The sequence below is a fragment of the Zeugodacus cucurbitae genome, chromosome 3, assembly GCF_028554725.1.
Source record: "Zeugodacus cucurbitae isolate PBARC_wt_2022May chromosome 3, idZeuCucr1.2, whole genome shotgun sequence".
In the NCBI taxonomy this organism is placed as follows: Eukaryota; Metazoa; Arthropoda; class Insecta; order Diptera; family Tephritidae; genus Zeugodacus; species Zeugodacus cucurbitae.
In genome coordinates this window covers 47,202,163-47,222,380 of record NC_071668.1, presented here as the reverse complement: position 1 = coordinate 47,222,380, position 20,218 = coordinate 47,202,163, and the positions used below count along the sequence as shown (strand labels likewise).

General features: G+C 33.4%; 1 protein-coding gene across 4 annotated transcripts; it reads left to right on the top strand.

Moving 5' to 3' along the window:
• The first annotated feature begins 3,027 nt into the window (after positions 1-3,027).
• Positions 3,028-17,679, top strand: LOC105218765 (uncharacterized). 4 transcript variants are annotated; one of them, XM_054227129.1, is made up of 6 exons: positions 3,028-3,194; positions 16,270-16,343; positions 16,404-16,608; positions 16,787-16,858; positions 17,058-17,241; positions 17,302-17,679. In XM_054227129.1, exons 2-6 carry the CDS (start codon positions 16,286-16,288, stop codon positions 17,479-17,481), a joined length of 699 nt encoding a protein of 232 aa, XP_054083104.1. In that variant the 5' UTR covers positions 3,028-3,194; positions 16,270-16,285; the 3' UTR covers positions 17,482-17,679. The 4 variants fall into 4 exon arrangements, with proteins under 4 accessions (XP_054083104.1, XP_054083107.1, XP_054083105.1 ...); XM_054227130.1 differs by lacking the exon at positions 3,028-3,194 and adding an exon at positions 7,380-7,629; XM_054227131.1 differs by lacking the exon at positions 3,028-3,194 and adding an exon at positions 7,384-7,633.
• Positions 17,680-20,218: the final 2,539 nt, after the last annotated feature.

Genomic DNA, 20,218 nt, shown 5'->3' with positions numbered 1-20,218 from the left:
TTGTATCTATATTTTGTTTTCTGTTTTGCTTTTCTAATTTCTTTTTTAAGTGTTTTTTTGGTTTGTATTTGCCGCCTGTCTATTTATTTCTGTTTTATTTCCATAATTAAGCGACGATTTAGATTTCTCTTTTTACTTGGCGCTCAAAATGAATATTACATATTTAAATTTGTAGCAATAAACTTTGCAAACAAAATAAATAAAACCGAAAAACTTAACCCTTTAAAGCACCATGTAATAGACATGAAATATTGAGATTAAGAATAATGTAAATCTAGACTTTTACACTGACATATCGCTAAATCAGTAAACCACTACTAGTAAACTTCAACGATAGTTGAGTTTTTGTGGAGGCCCAATTTCCCCAACGAAGATATGGATTCGAATATTTGTACTATGCAACACTAGCCGTTTCACTTAATGTCTCGAAGTAGAATATGTGACTTCAAAAACTAAGCAGCCTGAAGCGTATAAGGAATGGAGTTTCCAAAACAGTCGAGTATCTTGGAAATATTGGAAATATGAATATGCGTCTCTCATTTCTTCTATTAGAACCTGTATAATTTTACTATATTCTCCGATTGACTTAAGAGAGGTTAAAATTAAAATAAAAAAAGGAATGCTTTTTTTAAGATTTTATGTAATTAGTTAATATTTTTCTGTTTGTGTTTGTATCAAAGTTGCTTTGCTTTTTCCCAAAAAAACAGGTATTGGGCTATATAAAGTGTGTGAAGCTGATATTTTGCAAATTATAATATATGTTGAAGATATTTTGGGTATTTTTAATGAATACTTAATGACTTGCATATCGAAATGTTAGACGAAAAAATAATCTTTTATTTTATATTTATTTATTTTTTTTATTATTTATAGTTTTTGTAATGTTCTGAAATTAATTTGTTTATTAAATAATAATTTATAAAACTAGTATGTCAATATATGTAGCTTCCTTTCTAATACATCTCCAGTCTAATCTAAGAAAGTAAGTTATCTACAGAACTACCGAAAGTTAGTTCTTCACCAAAATATACTTTTGAAGAAACTGGGACGCGATCAAGATCGTCCGCTTTAATAAACATTGACTAAGAAAATTTATTTATTAACCTTAACAAAATTGCATTTTGTTTGTGAGCCACATTCAACAGGGAAGCACTGGAATGTATTTAATTTGTCTTCTTCCAAACAACTTCCACCACTCAAGGTATGAGGTATTACTAGAAATTGGCTTCATGACTTTCATAGTGTCCAGATCCCTTCTAAATACCGACCTTTTCTGAGTATAACAGTAATCGTCGCACCAGTTAGTCAACCGCTAAAATATTTTTGTGTTCGCAAATGATAGCCTAGATTTTTCACTTTACCATCAGAGCTACTTCGAATGATACCAATGCTGAATAATCTGAATCGAATTTTAAGGTGTTTAATTGAAACGAACATAATCGTTAGAGTATTCAAAAGCAAAATTGTTCTAATTCCAACAACATTTGAATAATATAACACTTATAAGTTACGCTGAAGAATATATTCTATAATTTACTATAATAATGGGACCATTAAATATTACAGGAGGAAGGCGTAAGCCATATTATGGTTATACTAGTATAATTAGACTATATAAAGCGAGCGCTGCTACACATCTCTCTTTGTGTTTCCGTTGACCCAAAGTTAAGCCAAAATTTACATAAATTACTGGAAATATCAGTAATTTTAGTGTTAAATAATTTCAGAATTATATATATTTATCTTAACTGCAGCTTTATGCAAGTTTCGTTTTTCATTATGTATTAAAATTTTATGATATCGCAAACCATTGTAGATTTATTAAGAATAAATACTTTATTGCACTCCAATATTGTGCACAAACAATTTCTCATCTATATACAAAAAATTTTAAATTTATATATTTCAATTTAATTTTTTATTGCAAATTAAAAATAATAACATAATTTTATCTAACAAACATATCGTAATTTAATATTTCTAAAACTATGGAATATATTGAGTAGTAGTTAGTAGGTGAAAACAAAAGACTTAAGCGACAAACTGCCTATACTTAATTTTAGTTAACAGTAGTTTTCAGGAATAATATTAAGGAAAACTATTGACATTAAATACTTTCTGTTCTGCAGAATTCTAAACCTTTCAAATTATTGATATAGTTGTCGAAATATGCCAGAGTGTATGTTTTGTCTATTGGTGGAGACTTCATTGTAGTCAGTTCGAGTTTCGATAATTAGGGAAAATATATTAGGTGTTTTGAAATTTCTTTTTTCAAAGGCATTTGGATAGCAGAAAGAAAAATCCATGGAATTTTCTAGCTTGAGGAATTATAAAATAAACCAAATCTAGGCTTATTATCCAGGCAACCAGGGATGGAACAGCTTCTCGAAGAAGTACTTAGCATTCGACTAAAAAATCGGATCACAAAATCGCTGGACCTCACTTTTTCTAACATATATTAATTAAGTCGTTCATTGAATTTACATATATCCCCTGCTTCCAAGTGCAAGCGAAAATGCAAAATTGAGAACTTGGAACAAATACAATATGCAAGGCACGACTTCATTTGGGCAAAACAATAACAAAAACTAAGAAATTATTTTGTATAACATTACAACAATACAATTTAACAGATCAAACGAAAAAGTAAAAGGTTTTCATTAGTCAAACAATTCTTAACTACATACACACACATGCAAAAGAAGAGGTTTCTAAAACCTCACAGCCGCTGTATCCACGAGTCTGTGGGGAGTCAGCGACAGATTAACGATTAATTATTGGTTTCAGGTGATGTGTATAAAGCGATTTTTGTTATTTGTTTTGATTTTTGTTTTTGCTTTTTACTCATCTTCAAACACATACATGCACATGCAATTCACCCACTGTGAGAGAGAGGGAATTCTATTTCTGATCGATCGAGGTGTTACTCCATCACCTACTGGCACCAAAGTCTATCAACGGGTTAAGATCTTTACCATTGACAGTGACCATAACATTTGCCGGGTTTATAAGCAGCAGTCCGAATACCTGTTGGAATCAATCGTGAAAAAGTTGTTGCGCAAAGAAGACGTCTCCCATTTAAGTGTTGTGCTGAAAAGAAGTTAATCAACAATCAGTTGGAGTTTCAATAACTAGCGAAAGAGTGAAAAGCAAACAGAGCAGCTAAAATAAAGAGAGAGAGAGAGAGTGAAAAAGTGAGTGCAAAATTTGTAAAATAATTATAATAATAAATAATCGAACAAGTGACATAGGGAGCTGTTAATTGATAACCGGTAAAATAAGCTACTATGTTTTGGTATTTTTGTTTCAAATGTGCAAAGTTGGCAAGTGAAATTACAACAAATTTGCACCGACTTTATATGAAGACACAATATGTGCAAATATATGACGACCAGATTGCTTTTCGTGAATTATTACAAGTTCATATTAAAAATGCGACGCAATTTGTTTTACGAATCCTGTTTTGTATTATTTTTTAATTTTTTCTATTAAATATTTTTAGTTTTTTTTTACAATTTCTAATAAAAATAATACCTTTTTTTGCTTAATTGAAAGTAATCAATATTTTACTTCGTCAAGCAAATAATCGCCGCTTTTCGCAAAAATAATTAAATTTTATTGCATTTATTGTAAGTAAATAAACGAATTCTTTTGAATGCCAGCGTTTGTAATTAAAAAATCTCGCAAACACTCATATATAGACACCTATAGTATATACACGTATATATTATATTTATATGTACGTATTATTATGATTTCATCAATCTGAGAATATTCAAAATTTAAATTCAATGATTTTGCATTCAGAGAAGCTTAGACTGGCTATTTGTTTACTACGAAAATTTAATGTTATTCAGTGACAGTGCGACAACACAGGAAATTAAGTGAACAAATATTACACAAATTCAATTTAAGACAGTACATAACATTATTGGCTGCTTCGATACACCTTTTCTTCTCTCGCTATTTTTAAAGTTATTAAGTCAAATTATATACAAGACATATAGTTATATACAAGATATTATGTAGATGCTCACTAGAGTGAAGCACTTTCATTTACCGATTCGAAAGCATGTATTCCAAAGCATGGATTATTTTGTGCTATAACATGACGTCAGCAATTAGTAAGCTATTGTTCATATCGTTCTTGCTTACTTACTTCAAAATTTGTTTGTCTAATAGTTAGCAAAATTATTCCAAGAAGACAATGGAGCGCTCGCTTTGATTTGTATACTTGTTTCTAATGAACGGGGATTCCCTACAGCGTGCTTGAATATAATATAAAACAAGTAACGAAGGGCTAAGTTCGGGTGTAACCGAACATTTTATACTCTCGCAATTTATTTATTTAACTTTATTTATATTATATAATACACAATTTGACCCACATATTCTTCATATATATGGTATAAAGTCCATAGAAAGTGGGAAACCATAATATTAGGTTAGAAGCACCGAGGTCCTCGTGTTCGATATATGTGGCCTTAAAAACCCATGGTCCGATTTCGGCGATTTTTAGAATGGGACTGCCACACTATTAACATAGTAACATTTGTGCAAAGTTCTGCACCGATATCTTCACTAGTACTTACTTTATATATTGTAAAGTAAACGATTCAGATTGTCTTCAAAGTTCTGGTATATAGGAAGTAGGCGTGGTTGTGAAGCGATTTGGCCTATTTTCACAACATATCATTGGGATGTAAGGAAACTATTACATACCAAGTTTCATTGAAATCGGTCGAGTAGTTCCTGAGATATGGTTTTTGACCCATAAGTGGGCGATGCCACGCCCATTTTCCATTTTGCTATTATTTCTGTGAAATTTAGTGTTTCTGACGTTTTTCGTTAGTGAGTTAACCCACTTTTAGTAATTTTCAACCTAACTTTTGTATGGGAGGTGGGCGTGGTTATAATCCGATTTCTTTCATTTTTGGACTGTATTAGGAAGTGGCTAAAAAAACGACTGCAGAAAGTTTGGTTTATATAGCTCTATTGGTTTGCGAGATATGTATAAAAAACTTAGTAGGGGGTGGGGCCACGCCCACTTCCCCAAAAAAGTTACATCCAAATATGCCCCTTCGTAGTGCGATCCTTCTTACCAAATTTTATTTCCATAGCTTTATTTATGGCTTAGTTATGGCACTTTATGTGTTTTCGGTTTTCGCCATTTTGTGGGCGTGGCAGTGGTCCGATTTTGCTCATTTTCGAAAGCAACTTTCCTATGGTGCCAAGGAATACGTGTTCCAAGTTTCATCAAGATATCTTAATTTTCACTCAGTACACTCTAGTCTAGTTAAAGAGTGTCTAACATCCTTAATAGCTTCTAGCTATTTTGCTATCCGATTCGTGTGGGTACCCGTACACCGCGGAATAGCCGTAAAGCAGACAAGCTTGCAAGAGAGGGTGCACTAACAACACTGACGTCGAAATAGGAGCGAATTGGCAGTCCATGATCCACTTGCGCAAGAGTGCTGCGTGGTCCTTTTTGCCAACAGTGGATCGTACAAGGTCCTTCGAACTACTTTCTCTCAGCAAGGTCCATATCGGCTTGATCATAGGTGTGCTCCTACTCCAATGACCATCTTTAGCCAGGCAGAGGTTGAAACAGCTTGAAAGGATCACCTTCAGCGAACCCATCGAATTGGCTAGAATTGATATTAGCCGTATAAATAAGTTTGTAACAGATTCCAAGAGTTTTGCAGAATCAAAAAGGTCTTTTTACCCATTAGGAGTTTATTGGTATCGCAAAGGACAGCGCTCAAAACTATCCTAATGGGATCTTTAGCATATGCAGAGATCTTCCTACTAACCTTACCTAACCTAAGATCTATTATTAGACGAAATTATGTTCATATTCCATATCTGAAGGCCCGAACGATTATAGTCCGTTTTTGAACAACAATCTAATGGAATTTAATATAGCTGTAATCGATTGGTCACTTCGCTGCTCGCTATCATTGGGCGCTGCTTGCCTGTCAAAAACTTTATAAGTGAATGCAACAACAAAGTTATCTAGTTGAATTCGTGCAGGAGACTATGCGGATACCTCATTAAAAATTCTATTGCCTTTACTTATGTAGACTATTCACAATGGTAAAAACGACTCAAAGGACAAATTTTAGAAAAAAATGACAATACAAATATATGTTTTTGTTGTTTTTACTTTGCAATACATTTAAATTTATTAAATAAAACGTAAGGCATAGAAGCAGTTCGAAACAAAGGGATAAAAAAAATATTGTTGTGCAGATTTAAGTATTGCTCCACCTATGAAAATGGGTGATAATGATTTAGAGGACATTTTAGCGCAGGCTTGCACCATACGTGCTGCCTATCTGTTTGAATTACACGATAGTGCGTTCTATTGGCTTCTCTATAAGACTTATCCAATCGATGACAAAATATCGTTAAACGGTGTCCTAAATAAAAAGCAAACTTTTTCATGGCATATATTTTTTTTCGTCTAATTAAGACCTAAGCAATGGAAAATTACTGCTTTAAAGGTATGGTCAAATTTTGTGTTGACCAGTGATCGGCGATCGGCGATAGATGGGATTAGTATACAATTTCACTCTTCACATTTTAAGAATAATTATTTAAATAACATGCACTTCTGCTTTCTAAATCTGAAAGCGCGTAGTCTTGAATATAGTGTACCTTGGTGTAAAAATAGTTGAAAACGGTTCATGCATTACCTCAGTCCCCATATACTATATACATATACTTATTTTCGTTATTCTAGTGGGCTTTATGCCGATAATATGGGTCAAATTGTGTGTTCATAATAAATTTACATATGTACATAAATTGTGAGAATTTTAGTGTGCAGAATTTTCTAATCGAGAATTAATTAAATAATTTTCCATAAAAATCGAGACACTGTGCGAGCGTGAACTATGTTCATACGCAGCTACATATAGTAAATATGTAAATATGTTGTCACTTAGCAAATCTTGCGCTCAAAAGTTTAAGGCTGGAGTCCACCAGAGCAGCAAGCAAAGCATCTATCATAAATTTGTACAAATTTCATGAATATCGATTTGAATTTTGTTAAAACTTCAACGCATAAGAGTTTTGGTTTAAGGAAGGAAAGGTATATTTCATTATTATATCACATCATAAACACACTTTTTTATTTAAAAATTATACTTTCTAAACTATCTACGTTATTTTACTATTCGAAATTGAAATTAATACGCAAACACAATTAATATATACATATGCTAATATGTATATATATATTTTTGTTTATAATCGCCAACTGGTTCACCGCTTCACTACACGCCTGGCCTTAATGTGAGGTTAGTAGAGATTTGCTGAGATCTTCTGATTTTGCGATACGTCATTTTCAGCGGCGGCGCTTCTCTGTCAGTTTTATTCCATTGCTTTGCGTTGCTTCAGTCGATTTGCAGCATTCTCCGCAAACGAAACAATCAATTTTGTGTATGCAAAGAGGCTTCCTGTTCGCTTAAGCAGACAATTTTGTTTTTTCGGCGTTTTCGCATGCGATAGGTAATTTTTTTCGGCTTTGAACTTGAACCAGCAGCGGTGTGATCAGCCAGCGGAAAGCGAGTTGAACGGGCATACCCTTGACTAGGTTCCCTTGTAAGCCGCGGCATTGACGACGTAAGTAAGAAAGATTTCTACATATTTATAATAGATTTTTGTTTTTATTGGCTATTTTATTATTATATTGTACACATCGGAAACGTGCTGTAAGTCTGCGGACGTAACGCCTGAGATTAATTTATACTATGCGATCGTGATTTGCACACTACTTGTAATACCTATATACATATGTACATATGTAATGAACATATTTCTAACGTAAAATAATCAACTAGTACAATTTATTCGAAAACATGGGCAGCAAAAAAGTTGTCAGTTCAGCGCAATTTATAAAATATTATTATTAGCAGACATAGAAAAATCTATATGCAAACTTACATATGTAAGAATATTTATATATGTACATATATGTATGTTTGTGTTATATATATAAGCACGTTTACAATTAGATTTTTAGGTTGTAATCATTTCTGCTGACATTCAAAATGTTTTCATTCTGCGAATATTATACAATATAGTTGCATGTGAAAGCTCTATTTTCGAAGAATTATATAAAATTGATAATGTTATAACAAAATAACTGGAATGAAGCTTTAGCATTAAATTGTAAATTAAAATTGTTTCGAAAGGCGCCAACGTACTCGTGGATTCTGATTCGAAGCATGTATACTCAATGCGATTAAACAATTGAGGGGTTAGATGAGTTTCAGTGGTTGAAAACAATGGTATTTTTACATTTTTATACTCTCGCAACCTGTTGCACAGAGTATCATAGTTTTGTTCACATAACGGTTGTTTGTGTCACCAAGAAATATAAGAGTTAGATATGGGGTTATATATATATAAATGATCAGGATGTCCGTCCGTCCGTCTGTGCGTCTGTCCGTCTGTCCGTGCAAGCGATAACTTGAGTAAAAATTAAGATATCTTAATGAAACTTGGAACACATGTTCCTCGGCACCCTGACGAGGTTGCTTTCGAAAATGGGCAAAATCGGTCCACTGCCACACCTACAAAATGGTGGAAACCGAAAACCTATACAGTGTCATAACTAAGCCATAAAAGTTATGAAAATGAAATTTAGAACATAGGATCCCATTAGGGAGGGGCACATTTGGATGTAATCTTTTTGGAAAAGTGGGCGTGAACCCGCCCCCAAATAGGTTTTTTGTATATAACTCGTAAACCAATAAAGCAATATAAACCAAACTTTCTGCAGTCGTTTCTTTTAGCCATTTCCTTATACAGTCCAAAAATGAAAGAAATCGGATAATAACCACACCCACCTCCCATACAAAGGTTAGGTTGAAAATTACTAAAAGTGGGTTAACTCACTAACGAAAAACGTCAGAAACACCAAATTTTACATAAAAAATGGCAGAAGGAAGTTGCACTGAGATTTTTTTACAAAATGGAAAAAGGGCGTGGCGTCGCCCACTTATGGGTCAAAAACCATATCTCAAGAACTATTCGACCGATTTCAATGAAATTCGGTATATAACACTTGTGGAAAAATTGTCAAAATCGGACCATGACTTTTCAAGGCCCCTGATATCGAACATGAAGAACTCAGTACCTAAGGGTAATTTTTCTCCGAAAATATAGGTAAATCCCTCAGATATTTTAATGTAATTCATTCCCTCTGAAGTTTTTCTTATAACAGTTTCTCTCTGTACCTGAAATGGTAAAAATCGGGTCATAACTTCCCCCAGATCCCATATACCTAATTATAAGTAATATTAAATTAAGTGAGCGTATAGTCTTCGATACATTGTATCTTGGTGGTGAAAACGAGTGAAATCGGTTTAGGAATTACCTCAGTCCCCATATACTATTTATGATGATTTTCGTTATTCTATTGAACTTTATACCAAATATATGGGTGGACTTGTGTTATCTTTATAAAATTACATCAATAAATTGCGAGAGTATAAAATGTTCGGTTACACCCGAACTTAGCCCTTCCTTACTTGTTTTATTTATACAATCATATCTTTCCATTAAACATTCAGCGTATAAAAGTTACGTATTTATACGGTATTTTATGAAATTTTTATTTACAAATTCCGAAAACTCTGTTTTTTTTAGTTTTGAGATAAACATGTTTAAATTTTTAGATTGAAACTTATGTGGCTTGATGGGCGGTACTTCCAAAGGGTTTATGTCTGAAATTTTTACTCGGATTGATTTGATATTTTTGGATACTGTTTTAAAAACACATTTTTGAAATTTTGAAATTTTGAAACCGACATAACCACTTCAGCGACCACTTCAGCGAATTGAAATACAGTAGTTTTCCGAAATAACCAACACATTAATTGTCAGGCCTGTTCGCTATATCGAATTTTTCGTTAATTCGAGTACTCACTTAGAGGTATTTTTATCAATAAAAATGAGTTATATATCCGTAAATTGCATTTTAATAAATTGTTTTAATAATTATTTGTTAAGAAATGAAAAACCATAACAAAACAATTCAAATCCAATAAATTCTTCCAAAATGGATCAATTCTGAAACTTATACTTCTATTTGGATTTCTGATCAATAATTTTAAGCTTTTATATAAAATTCAACATTTTTATGAATTTTTTCCAGTATTATTTTTAATTCTGGTTCGATTTTTGATTTGATTTTTTCCTCTTTCTTCATATGTCTTCTTCATGTTGTTCGTTAAACTGAGTACTTACAAATTCTCGATGTTCGTTATTTACGGTACTCAATGTAACAAATTTGCTTGTTCGTTATAAGCGGTTTTCGTTAAAACGAATATTCGTTATTTCGGAAAACTACTGTAATGAACTTCAAATAGTAAATTCTCCATTTTCTCAAGTCGAAATTGAAAGTCAGTCTTTTCATTCTCCAAATCCTCATGTGATCGAAAACTGCTAATGGATGGATTTATATTTAGATTTAAACGAGTTTATCAATAGTCTATGTCTAAAAAACCTCTAAAACATTTAGTATTGAACAACATTTACCAACAGACCCATTCAACGAGGTATATTATTAAATTTCAATGTAACGAGATGTCCTTTATACAGTTGATATGTGGTGAATTACAACAGATTATATTTTTATCTTTCATTATCATTTATGTTGCGGTGAGGCTCTCATTCCATGTAAACAGTATCAAATTTTTCAGAGGGTATCAAAATCCAGTTAGTGTTTTGAATGTGTTTTAAATTATTCCATTTGTCCATCGAGTGTGTATATCTTCAAAAAGAACCCTGACAGAACTAAGACAAGTTCTCGTCGAAATACATATTTACATACATTAAAGCAGAGAGAAAGACTTAGTACAATGGTCCAACCACTGGAGAAACCATTAATTACTAATGACAATCTTTCGTCAGTAGGCGAGGTCCAACATTCAAGTGTGGATTATATTATTTTTGGAGACTACATTGACTGGGCATTATAATGATGATGATCTTATTACCACCCTACAGCTCATCTTAACATCATAAGCAAAATGATAATTAAGTTCATGATAATTCACATAATTTTATATGTAGGTAGTTCGAATCTTATTTACGAAACTATCAAACTGTTCGGTACTCTTAAATATAGAATAAGAGTAAAATATCATCTGATATTCGGCGTTTGTGATCTTCCTTTGTTTTAAAAAAACTCGCGCATTTTTTGTATGCATTTTGATTTAGACTGTCCCAATTTCTAGATACATAACCATATGTATATATATTCTGTATAAATATGTTTATAGATACGTGTATTGAAAGCACTTAAGCAAAACATTCGTTTTTGTTGTGTAAACAGCAATATTAGCACGTCATTTCGAACCGGTTAAGGAAGCAGCATACAGACAGCACTTCTGCCTTCAGCGGTGAACAATTTAGCGGAATTAGAGTTTAATTTAATTACTTTTCGAGTAGTTTGTAGTTGTGGCTTGGTTTTTCCATTTTATCTCCACGCGCGGTCTACGAGAATTCTACTTACGTTTTTTTCCAACTATTTTTTACATAATTTATATTCAGTCTTGTGTTTTTAATAAAAAATATTTTGTCTATTGTTCATTTTGTATCTATGTATGTGCACTTCTTAAACAATATTTTGACTTTGCTACCATGAATTATCACCGGCGAATTAATGTTTTTTTTCTCTGTTAGTTGTAGATTTTACACTGAAAAAAATCTTATAAATCTTAGTCTTATTCAGGATGAAAAGTTCGTATCGTTTCTATGAGAGGGTATGACTATAATTTTTTATATTTTGTATTGAAAGCCATTCTTAAAAAATATACATCTTTAAATATGTTCCTGAGATGAAGCATTTCGAGTGTAACCAAAACCAAAAAAAAACTTGTAGCCATATTTGCTAAATATAGCATAACCATGGAAGTATCGTATCCTCTGATCGTCTAAAAAATCTACAAAAATATTTCAGATGACCAACGGAACTTCCATGAAAATTAAGGAATGAAAAAGCTCTTTGAAAAGTGTTCAAATCAATGAAAACGAAGGCAGAAATTCAAAGATTGGAATTTGAACGCATTCACTGTATTCTCCAGACCTCGCTCCAAGGGAACTTCTCCTTTTCTCAGAACAGAAGTTAATGGACCCTGCAAACATATCGTCGATACCGATATCTTTTTTGTAGACAAAATTCTTATTTCATCTCAATGTTTTGAGAACAAAATATTTACAACCTTATTTTTGGTCACGCCCATTTAATAAATACCTTAATGCACGTTAGTCTAATGTGAAAAACTCTTAGAAAAGATAAAATTATATACGTAGATGAGAAGTGCCATTATTGTTATTTTTTCAATCTGAAAATACGAAAATAGTATTACCAATCTCTCTTTACTTATACCTTATATAATCTGTATAGTGTGACTTTGTGCAAATCAAATTTACTTAGCATTTCCTTTCACCAGTAATCTTTTTTTAATTACACGTGATTATAAGTAAGTAGCACTTTTAATAGCTAAACCTGATCAGAAGTAGGTGGCACATCTCACGAGCAATTAATTAATGAGAGATTAATGATGTGGGTTTTTTAATGGCCTCAGTCAGTACTTATACAATGCCACACACAATGTTATTTCCCTCTATATATTTGTACTCCATCCAAATCAGCATTCATTTGTTTTCAAGATATGTTTGGTATTTTAAATAAAAAATTATAAAATATTTAGTTGTCTACTATACACGATCTGGGTACATAAACTAGATTGTTAGCTCAATTCAAAGTTGAAAATTTCCTAATTTTTCAGTATCATGTTTTTATTATTCGTTCTGGCTGACGTAGTCATTAAGTGGGTTTTGGATGAATTCAAATTCTGCACGACATAAATTATCTTGAAACTGTTTTGCCTTTCAGAAGCAATTAATACTTGAATCTGACTCCATATATTTGTAAGAAAGATAACTTCAAATAGAATTGCAGAAAAAATCCCAGGCTTGAAAAGGCTTGCAATTTAGTAAGTGTGATGTGTGCAATGTTTCAAGCTGATAAGAGATGTAGTAGTCCACTTGGTACTTTATCCTACGTTGGATGTACATTTTTTTCCCATCTCATGCACCGGATGCTTTCCAGCTGAACTTTTTTGGGGATTATAATATCTTTATAACTCCTACCCAAAAATGTAGTATACATACATAGATATAAATACAATTGTGTTCATACCTAATAATAAGTTCATTTGTAAATAGTCATCAACTGAAAACGTGCCATATTAAGTAATTGTGTAAGAGGTAAACTAAACGACATTAAAATAAAACAAATAAGGAAGGCCTAAGTTCGGTTGTGACCGAACATTTTATACTCTCGCAATTTATTTATTTAATTTTATTAATATAATACATAATTTGACCCACATATTCTTCATATATGTATATGGTATAAAGTCCATTGAAAGTTGGAAACCCTAATATTAAGTTAGAAGCACCGAGGTCCTCATGTTCGATATATGGGGCCTTGAAAACCGATGGTCCGATTTCGGCGATTTTTCGAAAGGGGCTGCCACACTATAAATGCAGTATTTATGCAAAGTTCTGTTCCGATATGTTCACTATTGCTTACCTAATATGTATATTGTAAAGTAAACGGTTTAGATCGTCTTCAAAGTTCTGTTATATAGGAAGTAGGCGTGGTTGTGAAGCGATTTGGCCTATTTTTACAACATATCATTTGGATTTAAGGAAACTATTACAAACCAAGTTTCATTGAAATCGGTCAAGTAGTTCCTGAGATATGGTTTATGACCCATAAGTGGGCGACGCCACACCCATTTACAATTTTGTATACCAATTTGGGTGGAGCCCAAATTACCTTCTTTGTAGTGAAATTTTAGGTTCCTAGTGTTTTCTCTTACTGAATTAAGACATTTTTAGTAGTTTTCAACATAACCTTTGTATGGGATGTGGGCGCGGTTATAATCCAATTTTGGACCGTATAAGGAAATGCCTGAAAAAAACGACTTCTGAAAGTTTTGTTGATATAGCTTTAGTAGTTTACGAGATATGTACAAAAAAGTTAGTAGGGGACAGGGCCACGCCCACTTCTCCAAAAAAATTACACCCAAAAATGCCCCTCCATAGTGCGATACTTTGTACCAAATTTTATTTTCATAGCTTTGTTTATGGCTTAGTTATGGCAATTTATGTGTGTTTCGGTTTTCGCCATTTTGTGGGCGTGGCAGTGGTCCGATTTTGCCCATTTTCGAAAGCAACCTTCCTATGGTGCCAAGAAACAAGTGTGCCAAGTTTCATCAAGATATCTTTATTATAGCTTAAACAGAGGGATGGACAGACAGATTTGAACTCCACTCTTCACCCTGATCACTTTGGTATTTATACTCGTATATATCTAACTTGTTTAGTTTTGGGTGTTACAAACAACCGTTATGTGAACAAAACTATAATACTCTTTTAGCAACTTTGTTGCAAAAGTATAAAAATTTTAAATTACTAATATTTTTATTATTTGTATATTATTTGTTGGAAATAATAAGTAATATAAGCTGTTTTTAATTCGCCAAACGATAGAGAGTATTGTATCGCACAAGCTAAAGTACATCCTCTAACAGTACCGGTGCAACCTTGCACTAACATTTCTTCTGACATATACGCAGCGGTGGTGCTTTTCCCTCTTTGGTGCAGGGATGCTTCTTTCCGGCAAAATAACAGTACAAACTAATAGTACTCGCCTGATTTAGAGTAGCGATCATGCTTTACATTTTCTACCATTTAAATTTTTATTTTCTTTTAACTATGTATGCAGTCTTGGATTATGACCTGAACGAGATAGTTTCCATTTAAAAATGTTTTAAATGTAAGCGTATGTTTCAAAACGGAATATTTTTACCCAAGGAAAGTACGTAGGGTCTATAGTTTACAATTATTTAAGAGAATGGACTCTAAATGTTGGGATTCGCCATCTGAGACTATTCTGCGATGAGTGTGGTGGGCAGAATAAAAACAGTTGTATTATACACAAACTGCTTTTCTACCTATTAAATGACTCTCTACCACACATTAAGACTATTTTTTCCTGTGAAGGGACATACATATGTAGTTTTCTCCTAGCCGACCGTGTCCTTGATATGGTGGAGAATTATATAAGAAAGAAACTAAACAACAAAGCTGAGTATTATGATATTTTCAAGCAATGTGATCAATAATAAGTATTGGCAGAAGACTGGATTCTAAAAGATACAAAAAGCTTGGAACATAATTACAAGAGACTGGATAGCATTTAATCATTGAAGAGAATTTTTCTCTTTAAAAAACTAGTTTGGGGTTCAACCACTGCCATCCACCACTCTGAAGGCCTATGAAAACTACAGATTTGAATCTGGTACAGAACAACATATGTCATTACTAAAAAGGGGCAAACGACCTCCTTTGGGTTTATATAATTCGGATGTAGGTCAACGTCCATTCGAATAATGCAAGAATCTAGAAACAATGTGGAGAAGAATGGTACAGTTTAGATGAACTGAAGTGATATGAAAAATTAATAATTTAAGTCTTAAGTTTTTAAACAATAAAAAAATAATTATATTTTAATACTCAATCACCTCTTCTATGCAACTTTGGCAATTTGTATCCGTCAGGATATTTAACCTCACGGCATGTAACCCCATCGGGCAGTGGCCAGTACGGGCTCCTGTCGAGCTGAACGTTACTAAGAGCAAAGAGCTCAGTGGATCTTCTGCGATCCACCTTAGGCCAGAATGATCGCGCAGTCGCTCCAACGCCTACTGTGTTCATTCGACGACCATTGATCCAACGTAGAGAGAAAGGAGGATAGAGGAACACCAGCTTGTCTTTACCAATCAATGAAATACTATTTTATGATCATTCCCTAAAAAGGTTATGTTATCGACTATAATCACCAATAATATCCTTTCGATGCCGTACTAAATAACATAGTTGTTAAAGGTTAATCCATTGTTTTTATTTTTTTGGAAGTTAGGAGCAAAATAATGCCCAACTCGAATAGTTTCTGTTTATTATTACTATTTCAAGAAGTTCCTGATGAGATATCTTAATAATCTATAGTGTTTGTTTTCCAAACTGACAAACTGTATCACATTTCAAGTCGTTTATTTTCAAACTACCTCACTGCACTTGGGAAAAGTAGTTTATGTTTTCGCTATTTTTGCGAGTATGTTACTTTCATATATTGTGCACAATTAGATTTAAAAAATAATTTTTTTTATGTTGCAGACAACTCTCATTCGATATGTGGAAGATTCTATTGGTTTGTATTGTCGCAGTTTTGGTAATGAACTCAGAAGGAGGTACACAAATTAGATCGCAAAGCCGACCTCAAAGTAGACTAAAATCTTCTATTCCATTAGCACGCAATCGCAAGCGTTATGCCAGCGGATACGCAGGCAGTAGCGCTGGTAGCTATGCTGGAGCAGGTGGTAGCGCCGGAGGCTATGGCGGTGGTTATGATGACTACGATTACGGTTATGCACCCGATTTCGGTTTTATAGATCCCTACCTATTCCATCAACAGTTGACTGCTCAAATTCTGGCCAATCATGCCGCACAACAACAGTGAGTCATCGTTTTTTACTTTCACGGAAATTAACCCGTTAAAATATAAATAACTACCTGCATACATGAATGTATAACGACTGGCTTTAGTTGAAATGGTTTCTGGTCTCTAACAACTATGCTTTGCTAACTAACACTTCCCTCCATTGAAAGCTTTTTGCTCTATATATTTCCCTAGTGCCATTGCTTCGGTGTACTCTTCCGGCCAAGCTATGGCCAATGCTGATGCCTCTCTTTTGCCTGACGATAAGTAAATAATAATAATTTGCAAAACTAAGAGCGCAGTTTGATAAGTCAATAGCGTGAGTATCGTACACTAATACCTTCGACTCATTCACTGACTCATCAAGCTGCCTTCGACAGTTTAGCGTTAAAATAGTAACACAATCTGTTTTTACTTGTAAACTTGTAATAATTTTTAATTCGTGCTTACATTTACATTACCTCAGACGCATTCAGCAACAAATCGCTCATCAACAGTCTTACTACCAAAATGCAAACCGTCCCTCCTACTATGGCGGTAGCAACAGGTATGGCTCACCAAGCCGTTATGCACCCAACCATGCTATCGCTGCCGCATCCATTGGACCCGGTGGATCTTATCACACTGCCAATATCAGTCCAGCAAATCCGGTAATTTAAAGTTGAATAAGAACAATTTTATATTTTAAAATTACTTTGATTTTTCTTCAGGATGTCCCGAATATAACCAATCGTTTTGGTGGACCATCGGCGCCGGGTGGCTACAAAGGTGTTTCGGTTAGCTCCTTCTCAAGCAGCTCTGACATTAACGGCCAGAAGACAAGTCATCGTGGCGCACAGACCACAATCAATGATAATGGCAAAGTCACTACTTACAGAGTGCATTCTTAAATTCTACAAAATACTTACAAAAACATTTTTTACTAAATATAAAGGTACACACTACAAGTATTTATTATTAATTGTGTAACTTTGTAAAGAACAATTTATGAATTTATATTATTGGGTAGCTTTATGCTTCAAATCATTATTTATGTTGAGTAGTCTTGAAATACATATGTATATATATATATACCTAGTGATGGATAACTAATATGTTTTTGTGATTTATTATATACATACATACATTTTTGTATACATACAGAGGTAGTCAAAATTATTTACACATCGGACGTTTTTCATACTTTTGACTACTGCGAGTCTTCAGTTAATTTGCGTATTTCTCCGCCATAGCTCTAGCTATTCTAGTCAAACTGACTTCATTTGCTCGGGAATAGATCAAGGTTTACAACAACATATCAATTTGTTACCCTGCGACAACAACAACAACAAGCGAAAGCTTTTTGTGTGAAACTTCATACTTGGCTATTCTACTTTGAGTATTGACAAGTGAATCTAAATTAATTATTTTATCTTTTTGTAAGTCAATTTATGTTTCATAGGAAGTGTGCCAATCCAACTCCACAAGTTTCTTATCTGAGTTAGATTGGTTAAAAGTAAAACTTAATTGAAAAAATTTGCTAAAACGAAGCGATTACATTTAACGGAACATACTTTTCCTGGATTGTACCAATATTTGTAATATTCTCAACAGAAATGTAGTCTTAAGCACCATGGAAAGGGTAAGTATATGTGTAAATTTAGAGAAAAAACAAGTAAGGACGAGCTAAGTTCGGGTGTAACCGAACTATAATTTATAATCTCGCAATTTGTTTATTTAATTTTAATAATATAATACACAATTTGACCCACATATTCGTCATATATATGGTATATAGCCCATTGAAAGTAGCGTAGTTTCGGAGATATGGTTTTCGACCTATAAGTGAGCGGAGGCGCGCCCATTTAAAATTTTGTATACCAATTTGCGTATAGCCCTTCAGTACAATCTTTATAGTGAAATTTAAGGTTGCTGGTGTTTTTCCTTACTGAATTAAAGCATTTTTATTAGTTTTCAACATAACCTTTGTATAGGAGGTAGGCGTGGTTATTATCCGATTTTCTCCATTTTTGAACTGTATAAGGTAGTACCTAAAAAAAGACCCGAGAAAGTTTCGTTGTTCTAGCTAAAGTAGTTAACGAGAGATGTACAAAAAACTTAGTAGGAGGCAGGGTCACGCCCACTTTCCCAAAAAAAAAATATACATCTAAATATGCCCCTTCATAGTGCGATGCCTTGTACCAAATTTTACTTTCATATCTACTTCGCCTATCTTCGAAAGCAACCTTCCTATGGTGCCAAGAAACACGTGTACCAAGTTTCATCAAGATATCTTAATTTTTACTCAAGTTACAGCTTGCACAGACGGACGGACGGATTTGAACTCCACTCGTCACCCTGATCACTTTGGTACATGTATATATTTTGGGTGTTACATATAATCGTTACGTGAACAAAACTAAGAGAGTATAGCAATTTTGTTGCGAGAGTTTAATGACGATGTGGCAAAATGTAGGTACTTAAGTGAGAAAGGCACTTAAGCGGGGATCACTGTAAACCAAATAATTACAGAAGTATTCAAGAAGAAATTAGATATAGTATATAGACAACTTATTTAGTCTTCCCCAATTGGAGTTTAAAAGAAATAAATGTTTTAGTGTACATATATAGCAAGGTTGCCTCTCTAAATTTTCTCAGTGTTCTATACTCCCGCAACATGTTGCAAAGCAATAAATAAAGTGACGAAAGCAAAATTTGGTACAGAAGCTCACACTGAGGAGAGATTTATTTGGAATACATTTTTTTTTGGGAAAGTGGGCGTGACCCCACCCAGTACTCAGTTTTTTTGTATATATTTCATAAACTACTAAAGCTATTATATATTAACTAAACTTTCTGTAGTAATTTCCTTGGACATTTCATTTTGCAGCATGAAAATCTGATTATAACCACACCTACCTTCCACACAAAGGTTACCTTAAAATAACTTAAAGTTATTTAATTCAGTAAGGAAAAACACCAGAAACCTTAAATTCCATGGTAAAGATGACTCAAATTAGTATACTAAATTTGAAATGGGAGTGGCGCCGACCTCTTGGGTCAAAAACTATATCTTACCAATTTCAACGAAATTCGGTTTGTAACATTATCTTCGCAATTGATAGTTTGAAAATGGGCGAAATGCATTCGCTACCACGCCTACTTTACCTATGCCACAATTTTGAAGTTATTATGATACTTTACAATATATAAATTAAGCACTAGTGAGGATATCGTAACAGAGCTTTGTACAGATACGGCATTGTCCATCAAAAAATCCCCGCAATCCTTATAATGGTGTGTCTCAGTGCCGAAAATGGACGAAACCGGATTAATACTTCCTCTAGCTCCCATATACCTCATATACGGATTTTCAAAGTCCCTGTGGCCTTTATACCGTATATATCGGTTAGTATGGGAGATATCTTAGCAAAATGAAGTGAATGTATAATCTAGGATACAGTATAGCAGGTGACGAAAATTAGTGAAAACGATCCAGGGATTTCACCTGCTTCCTTATACTATAAATACTGATTTTCGTTCTTCTAATGAATTTTATGCAGAATATGTGGTCAAATTGTGTGTTATCTTAATAACATTAAATAAATAAATTGCGACAATATAAAATGTTTAGCCCTTCCTTACTTG

Bases quoted from the DNA above. Each gene is read 5' to 3' on its own strand.
- LOC105218765 (XM_054227129.1), top strand. From the start codon at position 16,286: ATGTGGAAGATTCTATTGGTTTGTATTGTCGCAGTTTTGGTAATGAAC. The intron at 16,344-16,403 runs GTACACAAATTA...CTATTCCATTAG, and splicing joins GGTAATGAACTCAGAAGGAG to CACGCAATCGCAAGCGTTAT. The intron at 17,242-17,301 runs GTAATTTAAAGT...ATTTTTCTTCAG, and splicing joins ATATCAGTCCAGCAAATCCG to GATGTCCCGAATATAACCAA.